At 44.7% G+C, this 27,779-nt stretch overlaps 1 protein-coding gene across 1 annotated transcript in view; it reads right to left on the bottom strand.

Annotated features, from left to right (window-relative positions):
- Window positions 1–27,779, bottom strand: part of LOC144696418 (anoctamin-4) — a 172,675-nt gene that overhangs the window by 95,810 nt on the left and 49,086 nt on the right. Inside the window, exons 3-4 of the mRNA XM_078567672.1 lie at window positions 9,172–9,308; window positions 6,396–6,554 (exon numbers count right to left, since the gene is read on the bottom strand). Of these exons, the coding sequence (XP_078423798.1) occupies window positions 6,396–6,554; window positions 9,172–9,308 (296 nt within the window). The remainder of the gene's footprint in view (window positions 1–6,395; window positions 6,555–9,171; window positions 9,309–27,779) is intronic.

The raw sequence follows: 27,779 nt of genomic DNA, 5'->3' as shown, positions 1-27,779 counted from the left end.
GCTGTACTCTCAATGGTGCGATCCCTCTTCCCTTCTCACATTCCTTCAACTGCAACAGGCTCAATATCACCAACTCAAACGTGAGCCCAAGCCCTGGTGCATTATCACATCAAAGCGCACCAGGAGAAAGTTCGCCAATCATTCCCTTTTCAATAAACCTCAGCTGAGTCTAGATCTCAATGAAAGAGGAGGATGCTCCTTGAATGGACTTATGAGTCCAGCCATTGACTCCTCTCCCACAGCCTCCAACCCCTCCCCGGCAATATATTTCTAAGAGTCTTTTTTAACTGCATCATTCCACTGGTACTCAACATGGTGCTGCACTTGTACTTTGAGACCAGCTCACAGCCCCCATGGAAGTCCCTCTGATCTTCCTGGAACACCACGATGGGCAGGCAGACCTCCCTCTGGTCACTCTCCTACCTCCCCCAGTAACATTGGAGCCCATCGCCATTGATTTGGACATTCCTGCCCTCCTCCTGAGCCCATCACTGTAAATGTCCCTATGCCCAGTGGACCTCACCCCTCCCCATCTTAAGGCAGTCTGCACTGTGACATTGAGACCCCCCCCAATCTACAGGTTGCAGATGCCTCCTCTGACCATGACAATATAATCTGCAGCCCACTACTGGGCTGTGCATCCCCAGGACCCCCATGTGAGAGGCACTGACCATGCCCTGCACATCATCCTGCAGATGACCCCCATTGTGCAGACAGGCCTTCACCCCCCACTGCCCCCAGACAGGGACCATGGCACATGTACCACACATATCCTGTAGCATGACCCATACAGCTCCAGGACTGGCTTTAATCTCACACCCTGGCCATATGGCCTCAGTCGTGGGACTAAATGACTGAAATGATACTTACCCTCCCTGTTCCTTCAAACCATCCCCTCCCCCAGTCATGAGAGTTTACGCCCATCCCTTCCACCCCAGGCTCCACTTCCCCCACCCCAGGCTCCACTTCCCCCACCCCAGGCTCCACTTCCCCCACCCCAGGCTCCACTTCCCCCACCCCAGGCTCCACTTCCCCCACCCCAGTCAGTCATTCCTCTGCCTCCCTCGGTCCTTTTTCAAAAAAAATTCTCTCAGGATGTGGGTGTCACTGGCAAGGCCAGCATTTGTTGTCCTTCCCTAATTGCTCTTGAGCTGAGTGACTTGCTCGGCCATTTCAGAGGGCAGCTAAATCAACCACATTGCTGTGGGTCTGGAGTCACATGTAGGCCAGACCAGGTAAGGACCACAGATTTTCTTCCCTAAAAAGGACATTAGTGAACCAGTTGGGGTTTTACGACAATCAATGGCAATTTCATGGTCACTATTACTGAGACTAGTTTTCAATTCCAGATTTTATTAATTGAATTTAAATTCCAGGACATTCTTTCTGGTGTCTTGCCAACATATGTACTCCTCGGTTGGGTGGGGAGGGTGAACAAAAAAAAACAGACCTGGTCATTTGAGACTTTGGAGGTCAATTTCACTTGACTTGGGAGGTGGGTATGGGCAGGAGCGCAGGGAAGAAGTTAAAGTTTACTGCACGTTTAAAATGATTACTAAATTCCAAAGGGCTTTTTGTGGTGTCTTCAAAAAACCACACAAATTAAGTGGGAAGAAGATTTCAAACTCATTTAGATGGATCACTGCACTATGCATCACTTTGGCAGCATTTATTTTTCATTACCTCACTGAGGCGTGATACATTAGCCCTCCCAGTTGTACAGGGAGATAACAGTTCTCAGGAGAATTGTCGGTACGCTGGGAGAGGATGGAATCCTCTGTAATGCCTGTTTTCAGTCCAGCCATGACCGGAACCCAGAGTCTGTCTCTACTACACCACAGCACATGCACAAAGCAATGGTCTCATTGGTATTTCTTTAAAAAAGTTAGCTACAAAATCAAAAAGATCAGAATTTACAGCGCAGACCAATAGCACATGGCTGCCACTCGGGCAGTCCAAGCCAATCCCAGCCCTCTGCCCTTTTACAGTATCTAGTATTCCCCCTTTTCAAATATGCATTCGACACCATTTAAAATGATGTTAACATCTATTCCTCAATAACCTCATGTTAAAGCATCTGCAACTATTTACAAGATGCACTGCAGCCGCTCACCAAGGCTCCTTTGACAGCACCTTCCAAAGCCTTGGCCTCTACCCATCTAGAAGGACAAGGGCAACAGACACATGGGAACATGACCACCTGGAAGTTCCCCTCCGAGCCACTCACCATCCTGACTTGGAAATATATCGGCCGTTCCTTCACTGTTACTGGGTCAAAATCCTGGAACTCCCTCCCTAACAGCACTGTGGGTGTACCTACACCACATGGACTGCAGCGGTTCAAGAAGGCAGCTCACCACCACCTTCTCAAGGGCAACTAGGACACTCAAATACCAAGAACGAATAAAAAAAATTAATAAATATGCAATATTAACTCAGCCACTCAAAATGCCTTTCTGATTCTATTTCCTCAAAAGAACATAAGAACTATGGAGTAGGCCATTCGGCCCCTTGAGTTTGCTCCTCCATTCAGCAAGGTTGTGGCTGATCTGCTATGTCAACTTCATTTTCCTGCCCACTTCCTGTGGCCCTGGATTCCCCCGAGAAATCAAAAATCTGTACCTCTGCCTTGAATATACTCGACACCTGAGCATCCACAACAGCTCTCTGGGGTAGGGAATTCCAAAGGTTCAAAACCCTTTGAGTGAAGTAATTTTGTCTCATCTCAGTCCTAAATGATGGGTCCCTTGTCCTGAAGTTGCACCCATTTCCAGATTTCCCCCAGCCAGGGGGTAACATCACAATCTACCCTCAAGGCCCTTTAATAAAAATTATAAAGGGGGAAGCAATGTCACACATTGTACACTGGTGCCCCGAATCAATATTAATCCCTTGTGCACAGTGAGATATAATCAGGGTCAAAGGAGGAATCAAAATCATTGGAAAATGACAGCAGCCATTAATTTTCCATTGACCGTCTTTCTTTGGGTATCAGCTGATTTCCCAGATATCGAGTAAGGCGACACATTCTTATACTCGCGAGATGATTGATGCATTGTTCCAGGAGGATGGCAGGCTCAATTCTGTCTCGACAGGGTTCATTAGGAGGTGACTACACAGGCCTGGAGATACTGGTGCCTGCAGTCAAAGCAATCGTACACAACCTGGAGACGTTTGGCACGAACGCAGTCAGCAGCGCCCAGGAAAATGATCCGCCACATCAACATGCGACACCACAGAATCCAGATGCGACACGCCCATCATCTTTCAAATGCAGGGGTCTGGCTGGTGTGTTGCAAGCAGAGTCATGGGGAGCAGGGGGTCATGGCTCGAATATGAAACTAACCCTTATCCCTCAATCGTAATACTCAAGAGTGCAGGTACAACTAGCGATGTGCTCAATTAGCCAAAGTGACTAATCGTCAGCTGGTTTCAAAGCTCAAGTAATCCTTATAACTGCTGGCGGTGTGTGAAAACTCTTTACAGCATGCTGCACCTTTCATAATCTTCTCACTCTGAGAGGCCACTAGCGAGGAACAGTCTGCACCACAAATGCAAACACGACACCAACGGCTAAATAATCCCCTGGCAATTCAACCACGTGCCGATTAGGAAATAATGGGAGCGTGCTGTCCATCCAGTTTCATCAAAGCACATCAAAGACCTTAAAACTATTTTAAATAATCCACAGTCATCGGATTGAACTATTTAGAACCAGAAAGCTTGTGTCTGGGTGTTTAGTGTCCGATTGCTGAGCAAGCAATCTACATCTGCAAGTCAGGTCAGGCCTGACTGAAATTATAAACCACTACAGCCCTGTTCCGTTACCACAATTGTACAAGAGGGGGCCCTGGGATGAGGGGGCAAATTTTGTTTGCTGGCAAGTCACACTCCTTTCAAAATGTTGTGCATGGCCAGTTTTGTTTTCAGTGCACGGTTCCTTCAAAATGTTGTTTGCACATTATGCATCATGAAACACGGTCTACACAATAGCTTCCAGGCTACCGCATGGCAGCTTAGCAGAAACATAGCTGGCAAGACTTATTTATTACCCCATTTCCATCATGCCCGAGGTGGTGGGCCACCTCCTCGGCATCGCTGCATGTTTGATACAACCGAGTGGCTCTTAAGGGTTAACCAGGCTAGTGCATGGGAACTGAAGTCACGTGTAGGCCCACCCAGATCGGTTAAGGGCGGCAGGATTCCTTCCCTAAAAGGCGGAAGGGCTCAGAGGGAGTGCCAAGCAAACCAGGGAATCAAAATATTGGGAAAAGCAGGAAGCGGAGAGCTCCCGAGTGCAGCCACCCAAATGATACAGGGAAGGTGGTCGGCGTGTGGAGCGATGTGTCTCCCTGTCACCATGACTGGGTTCGATTATCTTCAGGGGTCTGAGAGGAACTTTCCCAGGGGTTTTTGAATTGGTCCATGTTATTTTTTGCCTCTCCCAGGAGATTGCCTGGCTGATGGACAGAGGGTGGTTAGATGGGGGCATGGTTGGTAACAGTTACACCAGGATCAGTGGGCCAGCAGATCTATTCATGTCCATAAGACATAGGAGCAGAAATTAGGCCATTCGGTCCATCGAGTCTGCTCCGCCATTCAATCATGGCTGATAAGTTTCTCAACCCCATTCTCCCGCCTTCTCCCCGTAACCTTTGATCCCCTTACCAATCAAGAACCTATCTATCTCCGTCTTAAATACACTCAATGACCTGGCCTCCACAGCCTTCTGTGCCAATGAATTCCATAGATTCACCACTCTCTGGCTAAAGAAGTTTCTCCTCATCTCTGTTCTAAAAGGTCTTCCCTTTACTCTGAGGCTGTGCCCTCGGGTCCTAGTCTCTCCTACTAATGGAAACATCTTCCCCACGTCCACTCTATCCAGGCCTTTCAGTATTCTGTAAGTTTCAATCAGATCCCCCCTCATCCTTCTAAACTCCATCGAGTATAGACCCAGATGTCCCTTGTATTCATATGTTTGAATTTAAAACAGACAAAAGGAGAGAGACCAACTGCTACAGATCGCATCTAAATTATGGACTCAATATTCTTTTTTCCATTCGAAGGAAAATTTGACAAAATGTACCTTTTTTGTTAATTAAAATTAGAATGAAACCATTTTCCATGCAAATAGATTGAAGGAGGTTCTGTAAGCCACACAATCTATCCTGTGGAGTCTGACATATTCATTTAACTACCAGTGGAAAAACTCTGCCAAAATATTTCTTGAAGAGTTATAAACAACGACGAATTAAATCCCCCAACATTGGTCTGTCCGCGCATTCCCCATTATTCAGCTTCCAACCAACGTAGAGAGAACAGGTTGAAGTACAGAAATTATTTTAAAAAGGAGGCATAAACTTAAAAGTAGAGCTGGGTCATTCATTGTTTCGCTGGTGATGGGGTCTGGAAGCTCTGCTTCACACAAAAAAAGTAGTGGAAATCCAGAACTTTCTCCCTCAAATACATTGCTGTAAAGTGGGGGGGGGTGTCAGTTGAAAGGATGGAGTTGAGATTCAGTCATCATCTAATTCAATGGGGAGGCTGAGACATGGTAATGTCGCTAGGCTAGTAACCCAGGGGCCTAGGCTAATGTTCGGGGTTGAAATGGGTTCGAATCCCACCACAGCAGCTGGTGGAATTCTAACTCCATGAATAAATCTGGAATGTAAAATCTAGTCTCAGTAATGGTGACCATGACAACTGTCATCGATTGTCAGGTGCTCCAATCCCACCCAGGGCAGCTGGGGAACTTAAATTCAATTAAATAAAATCGGTAATAGCAACCATTATTGATTGGTGGTAAAAAACCCATCTGGGTCACTAACGTTCCTGAGGGAAGGAAATCTGCTGTTCTTACCTGGTCTGGCCTATATGTGACTCCAGACCCACAGCAATGTGGTTATTTACTGCCCTCTGAAAATGGCTGAGTAATCCACTCAGTTCAAAGGGCAATTGGGGATAGGCTGCAAACGCTGGCCTTACACTCGTATCCCATGAAGGAATAAGCATGGCAGAACGGGTTTGAGGGGTTAAATGGTCTCTCCTGTTCCTATCCAAGTAGCACAGCAGCTTCAATTTGGGCACATCCTTCTAACCTATCAAATTCACAAATACATATTTAACAAATGATAGACATGAATAAATGTTAGCCACTGGTGGACCTTATAATCGGAATTTTAAAAAATCCTAGATTACATCTCCTTAATGCAGCTGTGCCATTGCTCAACCTGCAGCACTCGAAAGGTATGTCCAAAAGATCAGGGTCAGGGGAGGTTATCTGGGATCCTCCTGGGGTCTTGCGAGGCTGCTAACTGCTAAAGAAAGCTGATTGTAAGACTATAAATAACCAAACAGTTGCTTTTTAAAAAAAAGAGATAATAAATCAGACTTACCTCCTTTTCAAGGTTCAATCCTTCAGCTCTCAAGTTTCTCTCAAACACCTCCCGTTTCTCCGTTTGTACGTTAGATTTTCTGTACACGAGGATGTAATCAATTCGACACTTCCCATCCCTGAAGAACAGGCCGTTTCCTTTATTTCTATCCGCAGCTTCCTACAGAGGAACAACACAAAATGTCCACGCAGTGTCTTACAAGGTCGGAGGTCATTCAGCCCAGTGCCCATGCCAGCTCCTCGAAAGGTCTAACCAATTAGTCTCTAGTCCCTCACTCTTTCTGCATAGTCCTGTAAATGTCTCCCTTTCCAAGTATTTATCCAAACCAAAAAGTTATTATCGAATCAGTTTTCCACCATCCTTTCAGGCAGCACATTCCAGATTACAACAACTTGCCATGTAAAAAATTTTTTAAAAAATCCCACCTCCCTTCTGATCCTTTTGCAAATTACCTCAAATCCGGTCTTCTGGTTACCTGCCAGCGCACTTGGGTCAAAACCCTTCACCATTTTTGAACACCTCCAACAAAACCCCCTTAACCTCCTGTGCTCTAAGGAGAACAATCCCAGCTTCTCCAGTCTCTCTACACAACTGAAGCCCCTCATGCCCCAGGACAATTCTAATAAATCTCCCCTGCACCTACAAGTTCTTCCCACTCTTCCTAGGAATAATTTACAGCGTTTTCCAGCTTTCCCGTTCAATGATTTTATTACTCGTTTGTTAAAATCCTGGAAATCCTAAACACCTCCATTAAATCACGAAGGCCTCTGACGGAGTAAATAAGGAGAACGTGTTGGCAAGGCAGATTTGCGTAATTTAGTAAAAGAATCAGGAAAGAGTAAATGATATTCCACCACCCCCCCCACCCCCCCGCATATAGTAAGACTGCAGAGATGGCTGCAGCAAGTACTTGAGGATTGCTACAGCATTGGAAGTTGCAGAGTCGTCTGCAGCTAATGACAGACTGCACTGGGCTTCTGAAGCAATATGCACTGATATTGTGTGTCATCACTCAGACAGGAGACGAAATTGTTCTGAGATGCAGCATTAAAAAGCTAGAGCGCATGTCACATTTTCTTATGCTCATGAAGACGAGGGATGGTAGACTGGGGAGAGTATGAGGGGTGGGGGGGAAGTGAACATTTTGTATCTCAGGCTGGTCAGCGTTAGCACCAAATTCTATTCCCTGCCCCAGCAACATGCCTCAAGCCTGACTCTCTGGGGCACCCTTACTGCACCACCATGGCAATATTTCACATTATGTTCCATCAGCTATCCTTACGCCTGCCTGAATGGGGTGGGCGTGGTCAACCAAATGGAGGGCTCTTGTGCTGTAGAGCCCCCAGCCTAGCGGGAACAGGACTGGACTGGCCATACCCATTGCACAAAGAACTCTCGGTCATCGGGCCAAGCTTACCTACATCCTAGAGTTAGAGTCCAGCCTGGCTCCAGAGCCAGGAAGCCAGTGTCTAACCCATTGCACAATCCAGGTCCCCAGCTCATATTTAAAATGGTCGCTACTCAAATTTTAATTCAAACTAAACTAAACTGAACTAAATGCCCAAAATGATGTAATCAGCAATTGATTTCAGTTAGGCTTTTCAGGCTTGTAATGGGTTTTATGGCAAGAATTCCAGATAAAAATCCATATTTACAATCGGAAGGCAGTGAACAGAAAAACACAAAATCACCATTTTTGAATGCAGTTACTGATTCATAATTGAGACTTGATGAATTTAAGCGGAGAATTTGAAAGCCAGGTCAACCTCAGTTCCATCAAGATTTTGTGAATGCACTGGGTTTCACAAGATGCAATGTGTTTCTAAAAAGTTATCCCACTTAGACAAGAACCACCAATGCCTCTTTTAAACTTATTGTATTTATGTCCCAGTGTTTAAGCTCCTTTCGCTAATTCTAGTTAACTCCTGTTTGACATACGCTTGTTTTCTTGTTAAACGGCCATTCCAGAGATGTACTTATCATTGGCCAGGCCAGCATTTGTTACCCATCCCCTCCTTGCTTCTTGAGTAGGCGCAGTCTGTGTGGTGAAGGTGTCCCCACAGTGCTGTCCCGAAGAAAGTTCCAGGATTTGGATCCAGCAATGATGAAGGCTTAGAGTGTATAACTAATTCCTTTTCAAGTGAATTTGGCAAGCCCAACTTTACCTAAATCTAGGCTTGGTACAAAAAAAAAGGTGCTCAACAGTTGGAATTTCTGTAATCCCCAAAACATATCCCAATTATTTGTGGATAGAAATAAGGGATGGGTAGAATAATTAATCCTGCCAAAGCTATTGGAAATTTGAGTGCTCACTTGTGTGCAGCATTGGTGCCAAGGTCATTGTTAAGGCATCAAGTGTCACACTGCTACAGCGAGTATATCAAAACAGTGACAAAAGGGACAGCACTACTTCATTTCAAACTAAAGCCTTCCCATACAATCACAGTATTTGCCATTTTCAAACGTTTTTTCCAATGCCCTTTCAACGTTGTTATAGACTTTGCTACGGTTTGTGCTAAAACATAGCCCTCTGTTTGGCGGGGGGGTGAGGGGGGGGGGAATATTGCCTCTATCCTTTGCTTCGTTTTCATCAGTGTTGCCTTTTTAATTTGTGGACTTTAGTTACTGATTCATTGAGCAATAGAAAACTCAAAACATGACCATTTTAACAATTCACTTTTAATCAGCAATTCATGCTTGTAGCATTCTAATAAACTGAAAACCTACATTTCAAAATTGTGCATCCATATCAAAAAAGGTGATAAAAATGTCCTACCTCGACACCAGTTTCCAGTCGACTTGCTTCATCTGATGTGCTGGTCAAATTGCCAGGATGAAGCAGGGAATCGTCATCTTTCGAAGGACTGTTCCTCCCCTCAGATTCACCCAGGTAAATATTTACATCCCGAGTCACTGAAACAGACATTGAGAAAGAATGAGAGTGAGAGAGAGAGGGGCTGCTAGAAAAACAGGCATCAAATTGGGTTCAGCAATGTTATCACTCCCTTGAGCGATGTGGTGATCTACTTCTTGCAGAAGGCAATTCTCACACCACCCTTCTCAGAGAAGTAACTTGCAATAGAAGTGTCTTTCACAACTTCAGAACGTCCCATTGCATTCTACAGTCAGTGAAGCATTTTATAAGGTGCAGTCAATGTTGTAATGTAGGAAAAACAACAGCCAATTTATGCACAGCAAGCTCTCACAAATGGTAAATGTGATCATGACAAGCTAATTTATTCCTTTAATTATGTTGAGTCAAGGGCAAAATATTGGCCAGTGAACAAGGAAGAATTATTTTCTTCAAAAGAGGCATGGAATCTATCTGGTTCACCCAGGGGCCTCAGTTTTAACACCTCAGCTAAAAGATAGCACCTCCAACAGTGCAGCACTCCCTTAGTATTGCACTGGGTGTGTCAGACTAGATTTAGTGCTCAATTCTCTCTTTAACCTCTCTGAAATTGGACCGAGTTAACACTAGGTGAAGCGTTGCTTGCCTCGATTTACTTCCAATTTTCTTTCCCCATCCATAACAGTAGGTAAAATGCAATGAAAGTCACTTGGTACAAAATGGTTTCAATTTCTCTTCACGTGAAGTACTACACTAGCCCATTTGGGAGAATTGATCCCTAACTCAAAGGTCTACCCTGTCAACTTGTGTAGGTTAGTTCTTTGCGTGGCCTTTCTGCTGCCTGGATGGACATTGTGGTGTGTATTGATTTTTAAAAGCTTCTCTTCAAAGACAAGCAGAGTACAAAAAAAATCGGTCAACACCAAAAAGGTGATCAGTGTCTCTCAAATGACCAGACGTCACTAAACACTGGGCTATTGTCTGTGACCTCTTCAAATTGAAACAAACAAGCAAACTTGACTTCCATCGGCTTGTCAGCTGAGATTTTAATCACTCAAATATCAACCATGTCTTCAGCTGGCTAAGCCCCAAGTTCTGGGATTCCCTCCTTAATTCAATTTTTAAAACCTTTGACCCAAGCTTTTGGCCACCAGTCCAATATCTCCCTGTGAGAGTGTCAAATGTTCCGCTTTATGATCCTGTGATTCACCTTGGGATGTTTTACTATAAAAAAAGTGCTTTTACTATAAAAAACAGGATAAAAGAGCGCAAGGAGAGCGGCAGAGACGCGGGGTAGCAGAGCGGGAGGGCCCGAGTTGCCGGGTGCTGATTATAAAAACCTGACCTCGGGGATTCGCGGACCTCGGGTCTTGAAAAAAAAGTGGCGTCACGGTAAATCTGGGACCTGATTGGCTGCTAGAGAATCTACACTGAATTTGAAACTAAAACATTGTTAAACTAATTAAACCAAATAAATTAATCACTTAATTAATAAGTAGAGGGTATCTAGACCAGAATCAGGGGATTACTGTTCTTAGAATTTAGCATTTATAGTAGAAATCTAGCCCTAGGGAACATATAGTCAATAAGGAGTCAATAAGCAGTTATTAGATTTAAATTAATTTATTAAATAGTTCTAGAAATGGCAGTTGCTGGGGTGAAATACCTCACCTGTGGGATGTGGGAAATCTGTGACGCTTCAAGTGTCCCGGACAACTACATCTGCAGGAAGTGTACCCGATTGCAACTCCTCACATACCCGCATGGATCGGTTGGAGCAGCAGTTGGATGCACTTAGGAGCATTCAGGTGGCGGAAAGCGTCATTGACAGGAGCTTTGGAGACGTGGTCACACCCAAGGTACAGGCAGATAGATGGGTGACCGCTAGAAGGGGCAGGCAGTCAGTGCAGAAATCCCCTGTGGCTGACCCACTCTCTAACAGGTATACCATTTTGGATACTGTTGGAGGGGATGGCCTATCAGGGGAAAACAACAGCAGTAGCCAGAGCAGTGGCCCCACGGCTGTCTCTGTTGTTCAGCAGGAGGGGGTCAAAGCACAGAAGAGCAATTGTCATAGGGGACTTTACAGTCAGGGGCTCAGATAGGCGGTTCTGTGGTCGTGAAAGAGACACCAGGATGGTATGTTGCCTCCCTGGTGCCAGGGTCCAGGATGTCTCTGGTCGGGTACGGGACATTCTGAAGGGGGAGGGAGAACAGCCAGAGGTCGTGGTACACATTGGTATTAACGACAAAGGTAGGAAGGGTGACGAGGTCCTGCAGCGAGAGTTCAGGGAGTTAGGCAGAAAGTTAAAAAACAGGACCTCTAGGGTTGTAATCTCAGGATTACTCCCTGTGCCACGTGCCAGTGAGGCTAGAAATAGGAAGATAGTGCAGCTGAATAGATGGTGTAGGAGGGAGGGTTTCTGATATCTGGATCAGTGGGATCTCTTCCGGGGCTGATGGGACCTGTACAAGAAGGACGGGTTGCATCTAAACTGGAGGGGCACCAATATCCTGGCTGCGATGTTTGCTAGTGTCACTTGGGAGGGTTTAAACTAGTATGTCAGTGGGGTGGGAACCAGAGCAATAGGTCAGCAGGTGAAATAAATGACTGGGAGCTAGTGAATATGGCCAGTAGGACTAAGAGGAAGGGCAGGCAGGGAGAAATTACTGAACACAGTGGGACTGGGGGTCTGAAATGCATTTGTTTCAATGCGAGAAGTATAACAGGCAAGGCAGATGAGTTTAGAGCTTGGATTAGTACTTGGGACTATGATGTTATTGCTATTACAGAGACTTGGTTGAAGGATGGACAGGATTGGCAGATAAAGGTTCCAGGATTTAGATGTTTCAGGCAGGATAGAGGGATGTAGAAGAGGTGGGGGAGTTGCACTGCTGGTTAAGGAGAATATCACAGCTGTACGACAGGAGGACACCTTGGTGGGCTCATGCAGCGAGGCAATATGGGTAGAGCTCCAGAATAGGAAGGGTTCAGTCACAATGTTGGGGGTTTACTATAGGCCTCCCAATTGCCGGCGGGAGATTGAGGAACAGTTATGTAGGCAGATTTTGGAAAGATGTAAAAGCAATAGGGTTGTTGTGGTGGGTGATTTTAACTTTCCCTATATTGACTGGGAATCATTTAGCGCTATGGGTTTGGATGGTGCAGAATTTGTAAGGTGCATCCAGGAAGGCTTCCTGAGACAATGTGTAGATAGTCCAACTAGGGAAGGGGCAATACTGGACCTGGTATTAGGGAATGAACCCAGCCAGGTGGTCGAAGTTTCAGTAGGGGAGCATTTCGGGAAAAGTGACCATAATTCAGTAAGTTTAGGTACTGGTGGATAAGGATAACAGGAGTCCTCGGGTTAAGGTGCTTAATTGGGGGAAGGCTAATTATAACAATATTAGGCAGGAACTGAGGAATCTAGACTGGAGGCGGATGTTTGAGGGCAAATCAACAACTGACATGTGGGGGGCTTTCAAACGTCAGTCAATAAGAATTCAGGACTGGCATGTTCCTGCTGGGATGAAGGATAAGCATGGCAAGTTTCAGGAACCTTGGATAACGAAGGATATTGTGAGATTAGTCAAAAAGAAAAGGGAAGCATTCGTAAGGGCTAGAAGGTTGGGAACAGATGAAGCCCGTGGAGAATATAAAGAAAGTAGGAAGAAACTTAAGCAAGGAGTCAGGAAGGCTAAAAGGGGCCATGAAAAGTCACTGGAAACCAGGATTAAGGAAAATCCCAAGGCCTTTTATACATATGTAAAAAGCAAGAGGGTAGCCAGGGAAGGAATAGGCCCACTCAGGGACAGAGGTGGGAATCTGTGTGTGGAGCCAAAGGAAATGGGAGAGATACTAAATGAATATTTCTCATCAGTATTCACCAAAGAGAAGGACTTAGCGGTCGATTTGTCTAGGGAAGAGTGTGTAGATAGCCTGGGTCATGTTGAGATCAAAAAAGGTGTTGGGAGTCTTGAAGAATATTAAGGTGGATAAGTCCCCAGGGCCAGATGGGATCTACCCCAGAGTACTGAGGGAGGCAAGGGAGGAGATTGCTGGGGCCTTGACAGAAATCTTTGTATCCTCACTGGCTACGGGTGAGATCCCAGAGGACTGGAGAATGGCCAATGTTGTTCCGTTGTTTAAGAAGGGTAGCAGGGATAATCCAGGAAATTACAGGCTGGTGAGCCTTACATCAGTGGTAGGGAAATTATTGGAGAAGATTCTTCGTGACAGGATTTACTACCATTTGGAAGCAAATGGGCATATTAGTGAGAGGCAGCATGGTTTTGTGAAAGGGAGGTCGTGTCTCACTAACTTGATCGAGTTTTTCGAGGAAGTGACAAAGATGATCGACGATGGAAGGGCAGTGGATGTTATATACATGGATTTCAGTAAGGCCTTTGACAAGGTCCCTCATGGCAGACTGGTACAGAAGGTAAAGTCACACGGGATCAGAGGTGAGCTGGCAAGATGGATACAGAATTGGCTTGGTCATAGAAGACAGAGGGTAGCAGTGGAAGGGTACTTTTCTGAATGGAGAGCTGTGACTAGTGGAGTTCCGCAGGGATCAGTGCTGGGACCTTTGCTGTTTGTAGTATACATAAATGGATTTGGAGGAAAATGTAACTGGACTAATTAGTAAGTTTGCAGACGACACTAAGGTTGGAGGACTTGCAGATAGTGAAGAGGATTGTCAAAGGATAGAACGGGATATAGATCGTTTGGAGACTTGGGAATGCGAGGTAATGCATTTTGGAAGGTCTAATACAGGCAGGAATTATACAGTAAATGGCAGAACCCTTAAGTGCATCGACGGGCAGAGGGATCTGGGTGAAAGTGGCAACGCAGGTGGATAAGGTAGTCAGGAAGGCATATGGCATGCTTGCCTTCATTGGCAGGGGTATTGAGTATAAAAGCTGGGAAGTCATGCTGCAGCTGTATAGAACCTTGGTTAAGCCACACTTGGAATATTGCGTGCAATTCTGGTCGCCACATTACCAGAAGGATATGGAGGCATTGGAGAGGGTGCAGAGGAGGTTTACCAGGATGCTGCCTGGTCTGGAGGTTATTAGCTATGAGTAAAGGTTGGAGAAACTTGGATTGTTCTCACTAGAGCGACAGAGATTGAGGGGCGACTTGATAGATGTTTACAAAATTATGAGTTGCATGGACAGAGTAGATAGTCAGAAGCTTTTTCCCAGGGTGGAAGAGTCAATTACTAGGGGACATAGATTTAAGGTGAGAGGAGAAAACTATAGAGGAGATGTGCGGGGCAAGTTTTTTACGCAGAGGGTAGTGAGTGTCTGGAATTCGCTGCCAGAGGAGGTGGTGGAAGCAGGTACGATAGTGGTGTTTAAGAGGCAGCTTGACAAATACATGAATAGGATGGGAATAGAGGGATACAGACCCCGGAAGTGCAAAATGCTTTAGTTGACGGGCAATGTGATCGGCGCAGGCTTGGAGGGCCGAAGGGCCTGTTCCTGGGCTGTACTTTTCTTTATTCTTTGTAAATGCAGGTTGTTGATATGCAGCCATTTTTGAATAAGTCTTGGCTCAAAACCCATCGCTAAACAGTCAAAATGCAGGGGTCCTACTGGTGGGGAAAAAAACGCATCCGCATCCTAAATGTTGAAAGCATCACTAGATTGAGCCAAGGGTTAAATGTCATTTTTATACAGGCATTTCCTACCTGAATTCCTGGGAAATTCATTTATTCCAGTGACCATGTTCTTCATGCAGTCGATATCACAAGAGCTCAAATTTGATTGCTAACTGAGTGGAAACTCACAAGGAAAATTATTTTCCCAACCTATTATTGTCGAATTGTAGGATTGAGTGAGGGTAAATAAAAACAGCCTACAAACATTGGGGCAACAATGTTAAGTGAAGCAGAACAGGGAAATAGGAACAGAAGGAGGCCATTCAATCCCTCAAACCTGTACCAATGAGATCATGGTTGAACAGTGGCTGAACTCCATATACCCACCTATGCCCCATATCCCTTAATACTTTTGCTTAACAATAATCTTAATATCAGACTTAGAACTAACAACTGATCTAACAGATTGCCACTTGTGAAAGAGTTCCAAACTTCTACCACCCTGTGTAGAAGTGTTTCCCAATTTCACTCCTGAACGGAGTTGTCCCAAGTGTTACATTATGTCCCCTAATCCTGGATTTCAACCAGTGGAAGTAGTTTCTCTCTATCTACCTTAATTGATCCCCTTAATAGCTTAAATATCAAATCCCCAATAACCTTCTAAATTCCAAAGAATATGACACTAGTTTGTGTAATCTCACCTCCTATACCTGGGAATCCAGGTATCATTCTGGTAAATCTACACTGCATTCCCTCCGAAGACCAACATGCCCTTCAAAGTTAGGTGCCCAGCACTGTTCACAGGGCTTTGTATAATGGAAGCAGGACTTCTATTCTCTTGTATTCTGTTCCTCAAGATCAAGGACAGGATTCCATTACCCTTTGATTATTTATACCTGCCCACGAGATTTTAATGAACACAATAGGAGTAGACCATATGGCCCGTCAAGCTTGCTCTGCCATTCAATACAATCACGGCCGACCTCTGGCTTCAACTTCACTTTCCCAACTGCTCCCATATCCCTCGATTCCCTGAGACACCGAAAATCTGTCTCAGCCATAAACGTATTTAATAATGGAGCATCCGTAACCCTCTGGGGTAGAAAATGCCAAAGATTCACAACCCTTTGAGTAAAGTAATTTCTCATCTTGGTCTTAAATGATCAGCCCCTTATCCCGAGACTGTTCCCCTGACCAGAAGAACAGCGTCTACCCTCTTGAGCTCTTTTAGAATCTTGTATGTTTCAATATGATCGTCTCTCATTCTTCTAAACTCCAAATAGTAATGGGTCCAATTTAATCAACCTAGGGACCAACTTAGTGAATCTTCACTATAGTGCCTCCAATGCAACGATATCTCTCCTTAAATATACCAAAACGACACACATTATTCTAGAGGAGGTCTCAAAGCCCTGTACAATTGTAACAAGACTGTAATCCTGCACTCTCATCCCCTTGCAAAAAAGGCCAACATGCCATATTTCTTCTTAATTGCTTGCTTAATGGAGACAGGACCTTATAACACCATCCTGGCCTCATCATTGGTCACCTAACACCTCTATCTCCATGGTGCCCCAGCTTCTCATCACCAATTGGGAGATAAAAATTCATTCTCTGGCTGGACTTTCAGACAAGACAGTCTTTCTTGCCACATCCATCTCCAATTTTCATATCGTGAAAGAAAATAAAAATTAGAATTTATTTTCATGTCCTGATGATTTTTCTCCTGGGTTTTTACTTCCAGGAGTGTCCTGGATATTAATCTTTAATTCCTGGAGAATCCAAGCCAATTCTGGAGGATTGGTAACCTTAATCCTGGCCCAAGTCCCACGTTTTTAATGCAGGGGTATTTCAGATCATGTCATACCCAAAATTATCCAAACCTTTTTTTCCCCCCAAACCTGATAAATTTACTTTAAAATGACAAAGAGTTTACAATTGTACACACTCATGAAGAAATTTTTCACTAATGAGGAGTAAAATTAAAAACAGAACGGGTGGCAAGGGTTGAATAGAAGATCCTGTGATGCTGGGATTCTTGCTGTCATGGGGAGCAGTGTTGTAGGAAATTATTAATCTTGCTAGTTGACAAGGGAAGTATAATGCTGAATAGCTCAAATACATGGGAGGAAGGCAGAGAGCTAACAGCTACAGTTAGGCAGGAGATCATCAATATTGGGAAATTGGCAAACATGAACTAGACAATCTGCATTATCATGAATGGTGGCTGTCAGCATTCAACAACCAAAGCAAATGTTAAGTGCTAGAGGTTCCCGTGCCAAATGCCTTGGAAGAATATCAAAAATGACAATTCCATTAGAAGTTAGGACAAGATTAAAAAAACCCAAGATAAAAAACTTTCCCTAAACGTCATGATCGTGGGTTATGATCAGGTAGTGGTCATGGTACTGGACTAGTCATCTAAAAGGACAATTTCAAACACCAAACAGGATTTTGGAAGCTGTTCAGACATTTGGTTTCAGTAAAGCTACCATGAAATTGGAAAATCCTAAAGATTTACCAACAATGTCCTTTAGGGAAGGAAAGCTGCTGTCCTTATCAGGTCTCGGCTTATTATGCAACTGTCGACAGCAATGTGGTTGATGCTTAACTACCTGTGTAAGAGGCAAGCCGATTAGTTGTATCAAACCTTAGGGCAACTAGTATTGGGCACACTCTAGAATGAAAACAGGCATTAAGATCATTCCTCACAAGTAAATGCCCCACCTCGGGGTCTGGAGTAACTGCAGATCGGAGCAGCAATTAAACACTCGATGAGATGTACGAAACTCATTACACAAAGTTCCTCCTAGACGTAAAGCCAATCTGGAACTAGATTTTTATCCATATGGATTGCAAGGACAACCAAGTAATTTTGAATTCACAAGTGAGACACACTCATGTTGTTCAGACCCTTACAGCTCAGAGTTCAAATTGTCCTTCCAAGTGTTGGAGGTAGAAGTGGAGGAGGTAATTTTGGCATCATCCTTTTGTAAAGAGAAACAATCACCTTCTGGGCCAAGTCAGTCTGAAGAGACCTTCAATGTACCATTTCCATAGTGATGGAGACATAGAAACATAGAAAATAGGAGCAGGACTGGGTCATTCAGCCCTTTGAGCCTGCTCCAACATTCAATATGATCATGGCTGATCCTCCATCTCAACGCCGTACTCCCGCTCTCTCCCCATTCCCCTAGATGTCTTTAGAGCCAAGAAATCTATTTCCTTCTTAAAATATATTCAGTAACTTGGCCTCCACAGACTTCTGTGGTGGAGAATTCCTCAAGTTCACCACCCTCTGAGTGAAGAAGTTTCTCCTCATCTCAGTCCTAAATGGTCTACCCTGTATCCTGAGACTGTGACCCCCTGTTCTAGACCACCCCCCCACCCTCCTCACCCCAGCCAGAAGCTGCATCCAGTCTACATCTAAAGTGTTTCCTGATTTCTCTCCTAAATGGCTTAACTCAACTTTTAAGGTTATGTCCCCTTGTTCTAGACTATTCCCCTAGAAGAAATAGTTGCTCTGTATTGACCTTATCTAATTGCTTCATTTTGAACATTTTATATGATCACTGCTCAATGTCCACCATGCAAATTTTTAAGAACACATTTAAAAAGACAACTTAAGTGATCTGCAAAAAAATAGACAGGGCAATTCAGCTAAAATTACTTCAGAGTGAGTCAGAATTCAACAAAACACCCACAACTTTGACTTATCTCCAGATAATTGATACTTATTCTGCTCATTATTACCATCCAGCCCATATGTAATAATAGATTTAAAAGCACTACTAGGTAGTAAGGGTTAGTTATAATGTAGAAATTTGAACAAAATGATTAACCTGCATTACTAACCTCTCTCTGGTACCTCCATGTCAAAAATGTTTCTATCGGAGATAGTCGTTTGGCAGCACAGAACTCATGTATTGTTGAAAAAAAAGCCATGCTGCCAAAGCTTTTCACCTTGCACTTATCAGGGCAGCTTTTCAGAAGGAAGGAGCGTATCCACGCATTACTCCTTTTCCAATTAAGGAGAAGCCTGGGGGACAGCCATTCCATGTCAGTGCCTTGACCAGAGTCGACCTGCTTGCTTTGAATTTGAAACAAAAGCTAGGAAGTTAAAAGCTCTCTGCTGCATTCTCCGTGGCAAACACCTCTATCAGCACTCTCTTCTCAGGTAGTATAAACCATTGTTCCCTTCACTGTTGGTTTATCTTGCATAGCTGTTCTGCTGGGTGCAAGATGAAAAGCTTCGATACCTTGTCTCTTTTTTCAGCAATATTTCAGATACCAGGTCTCTTTTTTTTCAGCAATATTTCAAGGAGATAATTGTTTCTCCCTGCAACCTTACAACTCTTGCTCTTCATAAATCAAATAATACAAATTAATGAAGTACATGATGATACAATAGAATTCAAAGCAGAAGGTAGCAACAAGGGTTAAACAAGGGTAACATAGTAGATGTAGAAGATGCCTTCAACATTGAGAGGAGACATGCGACCAATGACCAATGCTGCCTCCAAATCCCCTTCTGCTTTGGCCACTTTGCTGTGCCGCCCCTTTAAGACTACTGCGTGGCAACTCATGCACATATCTTAGAGGGACAGCAGCTTGTGCATGGCTTGTTTATCCCGCTGCACAGTGCATTGTTTGCTGCTCAGCCACACACTGACGCAGCTGAGAGGGAACATTACTTGTTATTAAAAAAGGTCAGAACAGGTAGAGTTGGGAACAAACTATTGAATAGATAGCAACCTTGCCAGAGACCAGAGTAGAGGCTAAAAGGTGGTTAGACTGACAAATGGTAGCATATCACTCCACGTGATATCAAGAAAACAGCTGAAGGCACTGGATACTGCAAGCGCTATGGGTCCTGACAATATTCCAGCAATAGTATTGAAGACCTGTGCTCCAGAACTTATCACACCCCTAGCCAAACTCTTCCAGTACATCTACTAGACTGTTATCTTCCCGGCTATGTGGAAAATTGCCCAGATATGTCCTGTACACAAAAAGCAAGACAAATCCAACCCGGCCAATTGCCACCCCATCAGCCTACCCTTATGCCTACTTATGGACAAAAGAGTTGAACTTCCAAGGTGAAGTGAGAGTGACGGCCCTTGACATCAAGGCAGCATTTGACAGTGTGTCATCAAGGAGCCCTAGCAAAACTGGAGTCAATGGGAATCGGGGATGGCTGTGGTTGTTGGAGATCTGTCATCTCAACTCCAAGACATCACTGCAGGAGTTCCTTAGGGTAGTGTCCTTGGCCCAACCCTCCATCATAAGGTCAGAAGTGGGGATGTTCACTGATGATTGTACAATGTTCAGCACCATTCACGACTCCTCAGATACCGAAACAGTCCGTGTCCAAATGCAGCAAGACCTGGACAATATCCAGGCTTGGGCTGACAAGTGGCATGTAACATTCACACCACAAGTGCCAGGCAATGGCCATCTCCAACAAGAGAGAATCTAACCATTGCCCCATAATGTTCAATTGCATTACCATCACTGAATCCCCCACCATCAACATCCTGGGGTTTACCATTGACCAGAAACTGAACTGGACTAGCTATGTAAATACTGTTGCTACAAGAGCAGGTCAGAGGCTAGGAATAGTGCGATGAGTAACTCACCCCGACTCCCCAAAGCCTGTCCACCATCTACAAGGCACAAGTCAGGAGTGTGATGGAATACTCCCCACTTGCCTGGATGAGTGCAGCTCCCACAACACTGAAGAAGCTTGACATCATCCAGGACAAAGCAGTCCCCTTGACTGGCACCACATCCACAAACATTCACTCCCTCCACCACCGATGCACAGTAGCAGCAGTGTGTACCATCTACAAGATGTACTGCAGGAATTCACCAAGGCTCCTTAGACAGCACCTTCCACACCCACAACCACTATCATCTAGAAGGACAAGGGCAGCAGATAGATGGTAACACCAACAGCTGGAAGTTCCCCTCCAAGTCACTCACCATTCTGAATTGGAAATATATCGCCGTTCCTTCACTGAGTCAAAATCCCTTCCTAACAGCACTGTGGGTGTACCTACACCACATGGACTGCAGTGGTTCGGGAAGGCAGCTCAATACCATCTTCAAAGAGCAACTAGGGATGGGTAATAAATGCTGGCCCAGCCAGCGAAGGCCACATCCCATGAAAGAATAAATAAAAAAAAGTGACCCAATTCAGTATTGTAAATACTGCGCAATATGATATGACTTGCCTTTATACACTACCTCCAGCAAGAAATCCAAAGACGTTTCACACGATTTGGTACCAAGCTCCACAAGAGAACTTGGGACAGGTGAGGTAAGTTTACAGGAAGGTCCTAAAAGGAGAGAGAGGCTTAGGGTGGGAACTCGAGTTTAAGGCCCAGGCAGTTAAGGCATGGTGCCAAGGATAGACTGAAGGAAATAAAGGATTAAATTTAAGATGAATTCCTGCAGGCAAGCTTGCAATAACTTGTTTCATCATCCCGGTTAAGATAAGCTTGATTTGTAAGTTATGATGCATGTTCCTCAAGTACTTTGGGATCTCCATTTTCTGCCAAAGATTGGAAGCAATACATTTAATTGTGAAGATGATGTTTGAGTTAAAGACACTGAATCACAACTCTCAGTTACTGATGTGCAGCTGATCACTCAGCCATTTCCCATTGCTCTGTGGGCTTGGTTATAGTCCTGAAGATTACATAGGGACAGGAGTGGGCCATCCTTTAAGTTAATAACTAAGCTGGTCTGGTATGCGCCTTTTAAATTCATTGACTGCAAATTGCATGTGTCCTTTTTTTTTTGGGGTTCATTTATGGGGTGTGGGCGTTGCTGGCAAGGCCAGCATTGATTGCCCATCCCTAATTGCCCCTTGAGAAGGTGGTGGTGAGCTGCCATCTAGAACCGCTGTAGTCCATGTGGTGTAGGTACACCCACTGTGCTGTTAGGGAGGGAGTTCCAGGATTTTGACCCAGCGACAGTGAAGGAACGGTGATATATTTCCAAGTCAGGATGGTGAGGGGCTTGGAGGGGAAATTCCAGGTGGTGGTGTTCCATGTATCTGCTGCCCCTGTCCTTCGAGGTGGTAGTGGTTGTGGGTTTGGAAGGTGCTGTGTAAGGAGCCTTGGTGAGTTTCTGCAGCACATCTTGTCGATGGTGCACACTGCTGCCACTGTAGACAGTGGAGGAGAGAGAGTGATGTTTGTGGATGGGATGCAAATCAAGTGGGCTGCTTTCTCCTAGATGGTGTTGAGCTTTGCGTGTTGTTGAAGCTACACTCATCCAGGCAAGTGGAGAGTATTCCATCACACTCCTGACTTGTGCCTTGTAGATGGTGAACAGGCTTTGAGGAGGAGTCAGGAGGTGAGTTACTCGCCACAGGATTCCCAGCCTCTAACCTGCTCTTGTAGCCACAGTATTTATATGGCTAGTCCAGTTCAGTTTCTGGTCAATGGTAACCCCCCAGATGTTGATAGTGCGGGATTCAGCAATGGTAACGCCATTGCATGTCAAGGGGCGATGGTTAGATTCTCTCTTGTTGGAGATGGTCATTGCCTGGCACTTGTGGGGCATAAATGTTACTTGCCACTTGTCAGCCCAAGCCTGGATATTGTCCAAATGCAGCAAAACCTGGACATGGACTGCTTCAGCATCTGAGAAGTCACAAATAGTTCTGCACATCCAGCAAACATGTGCGGTCATCAGCAAACATCCCCACTTCTGACCTATGATGGAAGGAAGGTCATTGATGAAGCAGCTGAAAATGGTTGGGCCGAGGACACTACCCTGATGATCCTCAATGTCAGGAAATTGATTAGGGAAGATAGAGTTTGTGCTCGTCAGTAATGAAATATGATTACATGCTAAAAACAATATACAAGTCTCCCATAATGCTGCTCAGGTGAGGAAAAAAGAAAAGTGGGAATAAATTGATGACTTTATCGTTCCTACACGAGGTGAGATGCCCACAGTGCATGGCCTGTTTCTGCACTGCACATTCTAACTAACCTAACAGCTGGGTGCCAGAATTTTGCTTGGCACAAAATCTTCTCCCACTATCTTAGCCTTTCCTTCATCACTCATTTGAGTATCCTGCTTCCTCATATATGCATCTATGCTATTCACCTCAATAATGTCTTGTGGCAGCAAGTTATACAAACTCACTCCTGAACTCCCCCTTGGATTTATTAGTGACTACCTTATATTTACAGCCCCCACCTTTTGGCGCGCCACACCACAGGTGAAAATATCTTTTCTGTATTCTTGTAAAAACCCTTTAAAAATTTTTTACAAGATCTCCATTAGTTCACCCCTCAGTTTTCTCAATAAAAAAGCCTCAACTTATTCAATCTTTCCTGATAGTTATTCAGTTTTTCATAAGAACATAAGAATAGTAGGAGTATTCCAAGGCACAAGTCAGGAGTGTGATGGAATACTCTGATTATCCTGGACGAGTGCAGCTCCAACAAGCACAACACCATCCAGCACAGTGCAGCCCACTTGACTGGCAGCCCATCCACCATTCACTCCCTCCACCACCATCTGCAAGATGACTGCACCTTCCAAACCCACGACCTCTACCATCTAGAAGGACAAGGACAGTAGATTCAGGTGGTGTTCAGCCACACACCATCCTATCTTGAAACTATAATCACTATTTCTCCACTATCACTGGGTCAAAATCCTGGAACTCCTTAACAGCACTGTGGGTGTATCTGCACCACATGGACTGCAGCAAGTCACAAAGGTAGCTCACCACCACCTTCAAGGGAAATTAGGGGTGGGTAATAAATGCTGGCCTAGCCAGAGACACCCTCAACCCAATGACTAAACATCCACAGATATTTGGAGTGGCGAATTCCAAAATTTCATAGCACTCAGGTGAAAAAAATTCTCATCTGTTCTAAACCCCTAACCCTTATCCTGAGACTGTGACCCCAGGTTCTAGAACTTCCTGGTTTTAGACTCTCCAGCCAGTCTCTCAGCATCTACTCTGTCAAGCCCTCAAAATTTGTTTTCTAATTTTCTATACAACTGAAGCTTCACATCATTGTTAGAATGAATAGTTTAATATAGTCTCCATTTTTCATTTTTTTTTAAATTCATTCATGTGGGTGTTGCTGGCCAGGCCAGCATTTATTACCCATCTTTAATTGCCCTTGTTCAGAGGACATTTAAGAGTCAACCACATTGCTGTGGGTCTGGGGTCACATGTAGGCCAGACCAGGTAAGGAAGGCAGATTTCCTTCCCTGAAAAGGAGACTGGTGAACCAGATGGGTTTTTATGACAATCGACAATGGTTTCATGGTCATCAGACTTTTAATTCCAGATTTTTATTGAATTCGAATTTCACCATCTGCTGTGGTGGGATTCGAACCCAGGTCCCTAGAGTATTACCCTGGGTCTTTGGAACCTTAGTCCAGTGACAATACCACTGCGCCACCCGTAGAAATTTGGCAAGAAGCGATATGCTTCTATAGCTGTAGGACCCCCATTTCAAATGCCCCAGTGGAGCACCCCAAATCGTATCGGAATTGCAACTGACCACAGTCAGCCTCAAGCCCGTTTCAACACAGGGACTGCTCATGGCCAGCACGGGGATCAAACCCGTGGCCATGGCCTGATTAACACCACCCTCTAACCATCTGAGCTAACTGGCCATCTTCATCTTTCATGGATTATTTGAGCGAAATTAAGAGATTTGTCAACGAGCATCTCCCTGCTTACAATGATAAAAAAAAATGTAGATTTGCCAAGTGTGAAAATTAATTGTCAATTCGGTTCTCTCTGATCACACTAGAGGAAGTAGCTCTCAAGCCACTTAAGTCGCAAAAAGCTACAAACTAGGCATTCAAGAGAGTGTGGATTGCTGCATTCTTGGGTCAACTAGTACTGGCCAATCAATGTGCGAAAACTATCACAGGGGCTGCTTGAACTGCAACAACAACCCTCCTTTAATTAAAAACACACAACTGTGTGTTGTCACAAATAGTGGCCAAAATCCTGAACATTGTCGCCAATTCTGGCCTCTTGCACATCCTCAAATTTGGCCATTGGTATCAGTACCTTCCACTGTCTGGGCCCCAAGATCAGCAAATTTTCCTTCCCTAAACCTCTCTACCACTGTCTCCTCCAAGATGCTCCTTAAAATCCAACCCTGTAAGCTTTTGGTAACCAGTCCTGACATGAAGCTATTCATCTATAATGTTATTGGAATTTTTTTTTTAATTAAATGGAGGTTTAGTCTGTGGGCGTGTCTGTGTGAATTGGATTAAAGACAGCTAGTCTGGGTGCTTTGATGTATAGTAGTTTTGGGATGTAAAGACAGGCAGAGGACATCTGCATTTTGTTGAATAGAGCATTCAAAGACTGGGGGGTGAAATCTTGCACCTAGCTAGGAGAGACCAAGCAATGTTTATATTACTAATAAATTGGTACTATGAAAGGAGTTTTATCATTAGAAGAGGTGGAGTTCAAAGGGCCTGATGATACAATGATAATTTACATTCAAAGAGAAGTGCTGGGTATAACAGAAAGCAGTTGTTCGTGGGTAGGGCAGAGGCAATGTAACATCAAAGCAGCTGTAAGCCTACGACTGTCTGCACAGGAACCAAAGTGAAAGGAACCTCATTTTGAATTTGTAAGGTGAAAATGCTTTGCCTGGTGTCTGCTTAAAATCAACGGGCTGTTGTTTCCTTAGTGGAGATTAGTATGGGAATTTGTTAAAAATTATGACAATAGTAATTTGTAGCCATGTGTATATGTTTAACTTGTGTAAATTAGTAAATGTCTCAGTGTGATATAAAAACCCTCTCGAGAACTGGTGGTCTTATTCCCAAATTTAGAGCTGCATCTCCAAAACATACCACTTGAATATATATAGGTTATGACAGTTGTTTAAAGTTTCCCTCTGGGATTTTAAATAACTCAGCCTTTACCAACTTTACTAACCGCCCGGCAATTCCTGCCCAAAGTCAACAGACCTTTAGTTGGTCCGTCAAATTTTCTGGTCCCACCTGCAACGATTCCCAGTGGGTGGGACTAGAAAACATAGAAACATAGAAAATAGGAGTAGGCCATTCGGCCCATCGAGCCTGCTCCACCATTCATTACGATCATGGCTGATCAACCAACTCAATAGCCTGCTCCCGCTTTTTCCCCATATTCTTTGATCCCCTTCGCCCCAAGAGCTATAACTAACACCTTCTTGAAAACACACAGGCCAGAGTTTTTCCGCTGGCGAGTTGGGGGCGGGGCCCACTCACCGACACGGGATGACGTTGGGAGGAACCCCCGATGACATCCCGCCCCATTTAAATTTTCAGGAAAATCAGCTGTCCATCCGCTGACCTGTCAATGGCCAATTGAGGCCATTGACAGGATAATTAACCCAATTAAAAGGACCTGCCCGTCCAACCTTAAGGCTGGCGGGCAGGCCAGGAGCCCCAGCGGGCTTCTGAAAAGACATGAAACCTCATCCACCGGCCGGATGAGGTTTCATGTCTGTTTTTAAAAACTTAATGCAATATTTATTAACATGTCCCATCTCGTGTGGCATTGTCACATGAGGGGGACATGTTAATAATTTTTTTATTTTGCTATTTTTTAGGTTTATTAAACTTTCAGCGCTCTCCCTGAGACAGCACTTAGTCTCAGGGAGCAGTGCGCACTTTGACAGATGGGGATTCCCTCCCCACCCCCGCACAGGAAGTGCATAGCGCTTCCCGTTGGGCAGGCCGCTAGGTGGGCCTTAATTGGCCCGCCCACTCAAAGTGGCGGTGGGGCCCGTTTCGGCGGCAGAGTTCGGCTGCCTGCCCACCGCTGAGCCGGTGGGTCCTGCCCGCCCATCAAGGGCTAAATTCTGTCCACAATGTTTTGGTCTCAACTACTTTGTGGTAGTGAATTCCACAGGCTCACCACTCTCTGGGTGAAGAAATTTCTCCTCATCTCAGTCCTAAATGGTCTACCCCATATCCTCAGACTGTGACCACTGATTCTGGACTCCCCCACCATCGGGAACATCCTTCCTGCATCTATCCTGTCTAGTCCTGTTAGAATTTTATAGGTTTCTATGAGATCCCCCCTCAGTCTTCTGAACTCCAGCAAATATAATCCTAATCGACTCAATCTCTCCTCATATGTCAGTCCCACCATCCCAGGACTCAGTCTGGTAAACCTTCGCTGCACTCCCTCTATAGCAAGAACATCCTTCCTCAGATAAGGAGACCAAAACTGCACACAATATTCCAGGTGTGGTCTCACCAAGGCCCTGTACAATTGCAGCAAGACATCTCTGCTCCTGTACTCGAATCCTCTGGCTATGAAGGCCGACATAGCATTTGCCTTCTTTACCATTTGCCGCATCTACATGCTTACCTTCAGCGACTGGTGTACAAGGACACCCAGGTTTCGTTGCACATTCCCCTCTTAATTTATAGCCATTCAGATAATCTGCCTTCCTGTTTTTGCTACCAAAATGGATAACCTCACATTTATCCACATTATACTACATCTGCCATGCATTTGCCCACTCACTCAGCTTGTCCAAATCACACTGAAGCATCTCTGCAGCCTCCTCACAGCTCACCCTCCCACCCAGCTTTGTGTCATCTGCAAATTTGGAGATATTACGTTTAGCTCCCTCATCTAAATCATTAATATATGTTGTGAATAACTGGGGTCCCAGCACCGATCCCTGCGGTACCCCAATAGTCACTGCCTGCCATTCGGAAAAAGACCCATTTATTCCTACTCTGTTTCATGTCTGCTAACCAGTTTTCTATCCAAAACAAAAACAGAATTACCTGGAAAAACTCAGCAGGTCTGGCAGCATCGGCGGAGAAGAAAAGAGTTGACGTTTTCGAAACGCCGACTCTTTTCTTCTCCGCCGATGCTGCCAGACCTGCTGAGTTTTTCCAGGTAAT

Source organism: Cetorhinus maximus, chromosome 22, assembly GCF_964194155.1.
Source record: "Cetorhinus maximus chromosome 22, sCetMax3.hap1.1, whole genome shotgun sequence".
Lineage (NCBI taxonomy): Eukaryota > Metazoa > Chordata > Chondrichthyes > Lamniformes > Cetorhinidae > Cetorhinus > Cetorhinus maximus.
Note: the sequence above shows the minus strand (reverse complement) of the source record. Positions and strands in the feature narration are given on the sequence as shown.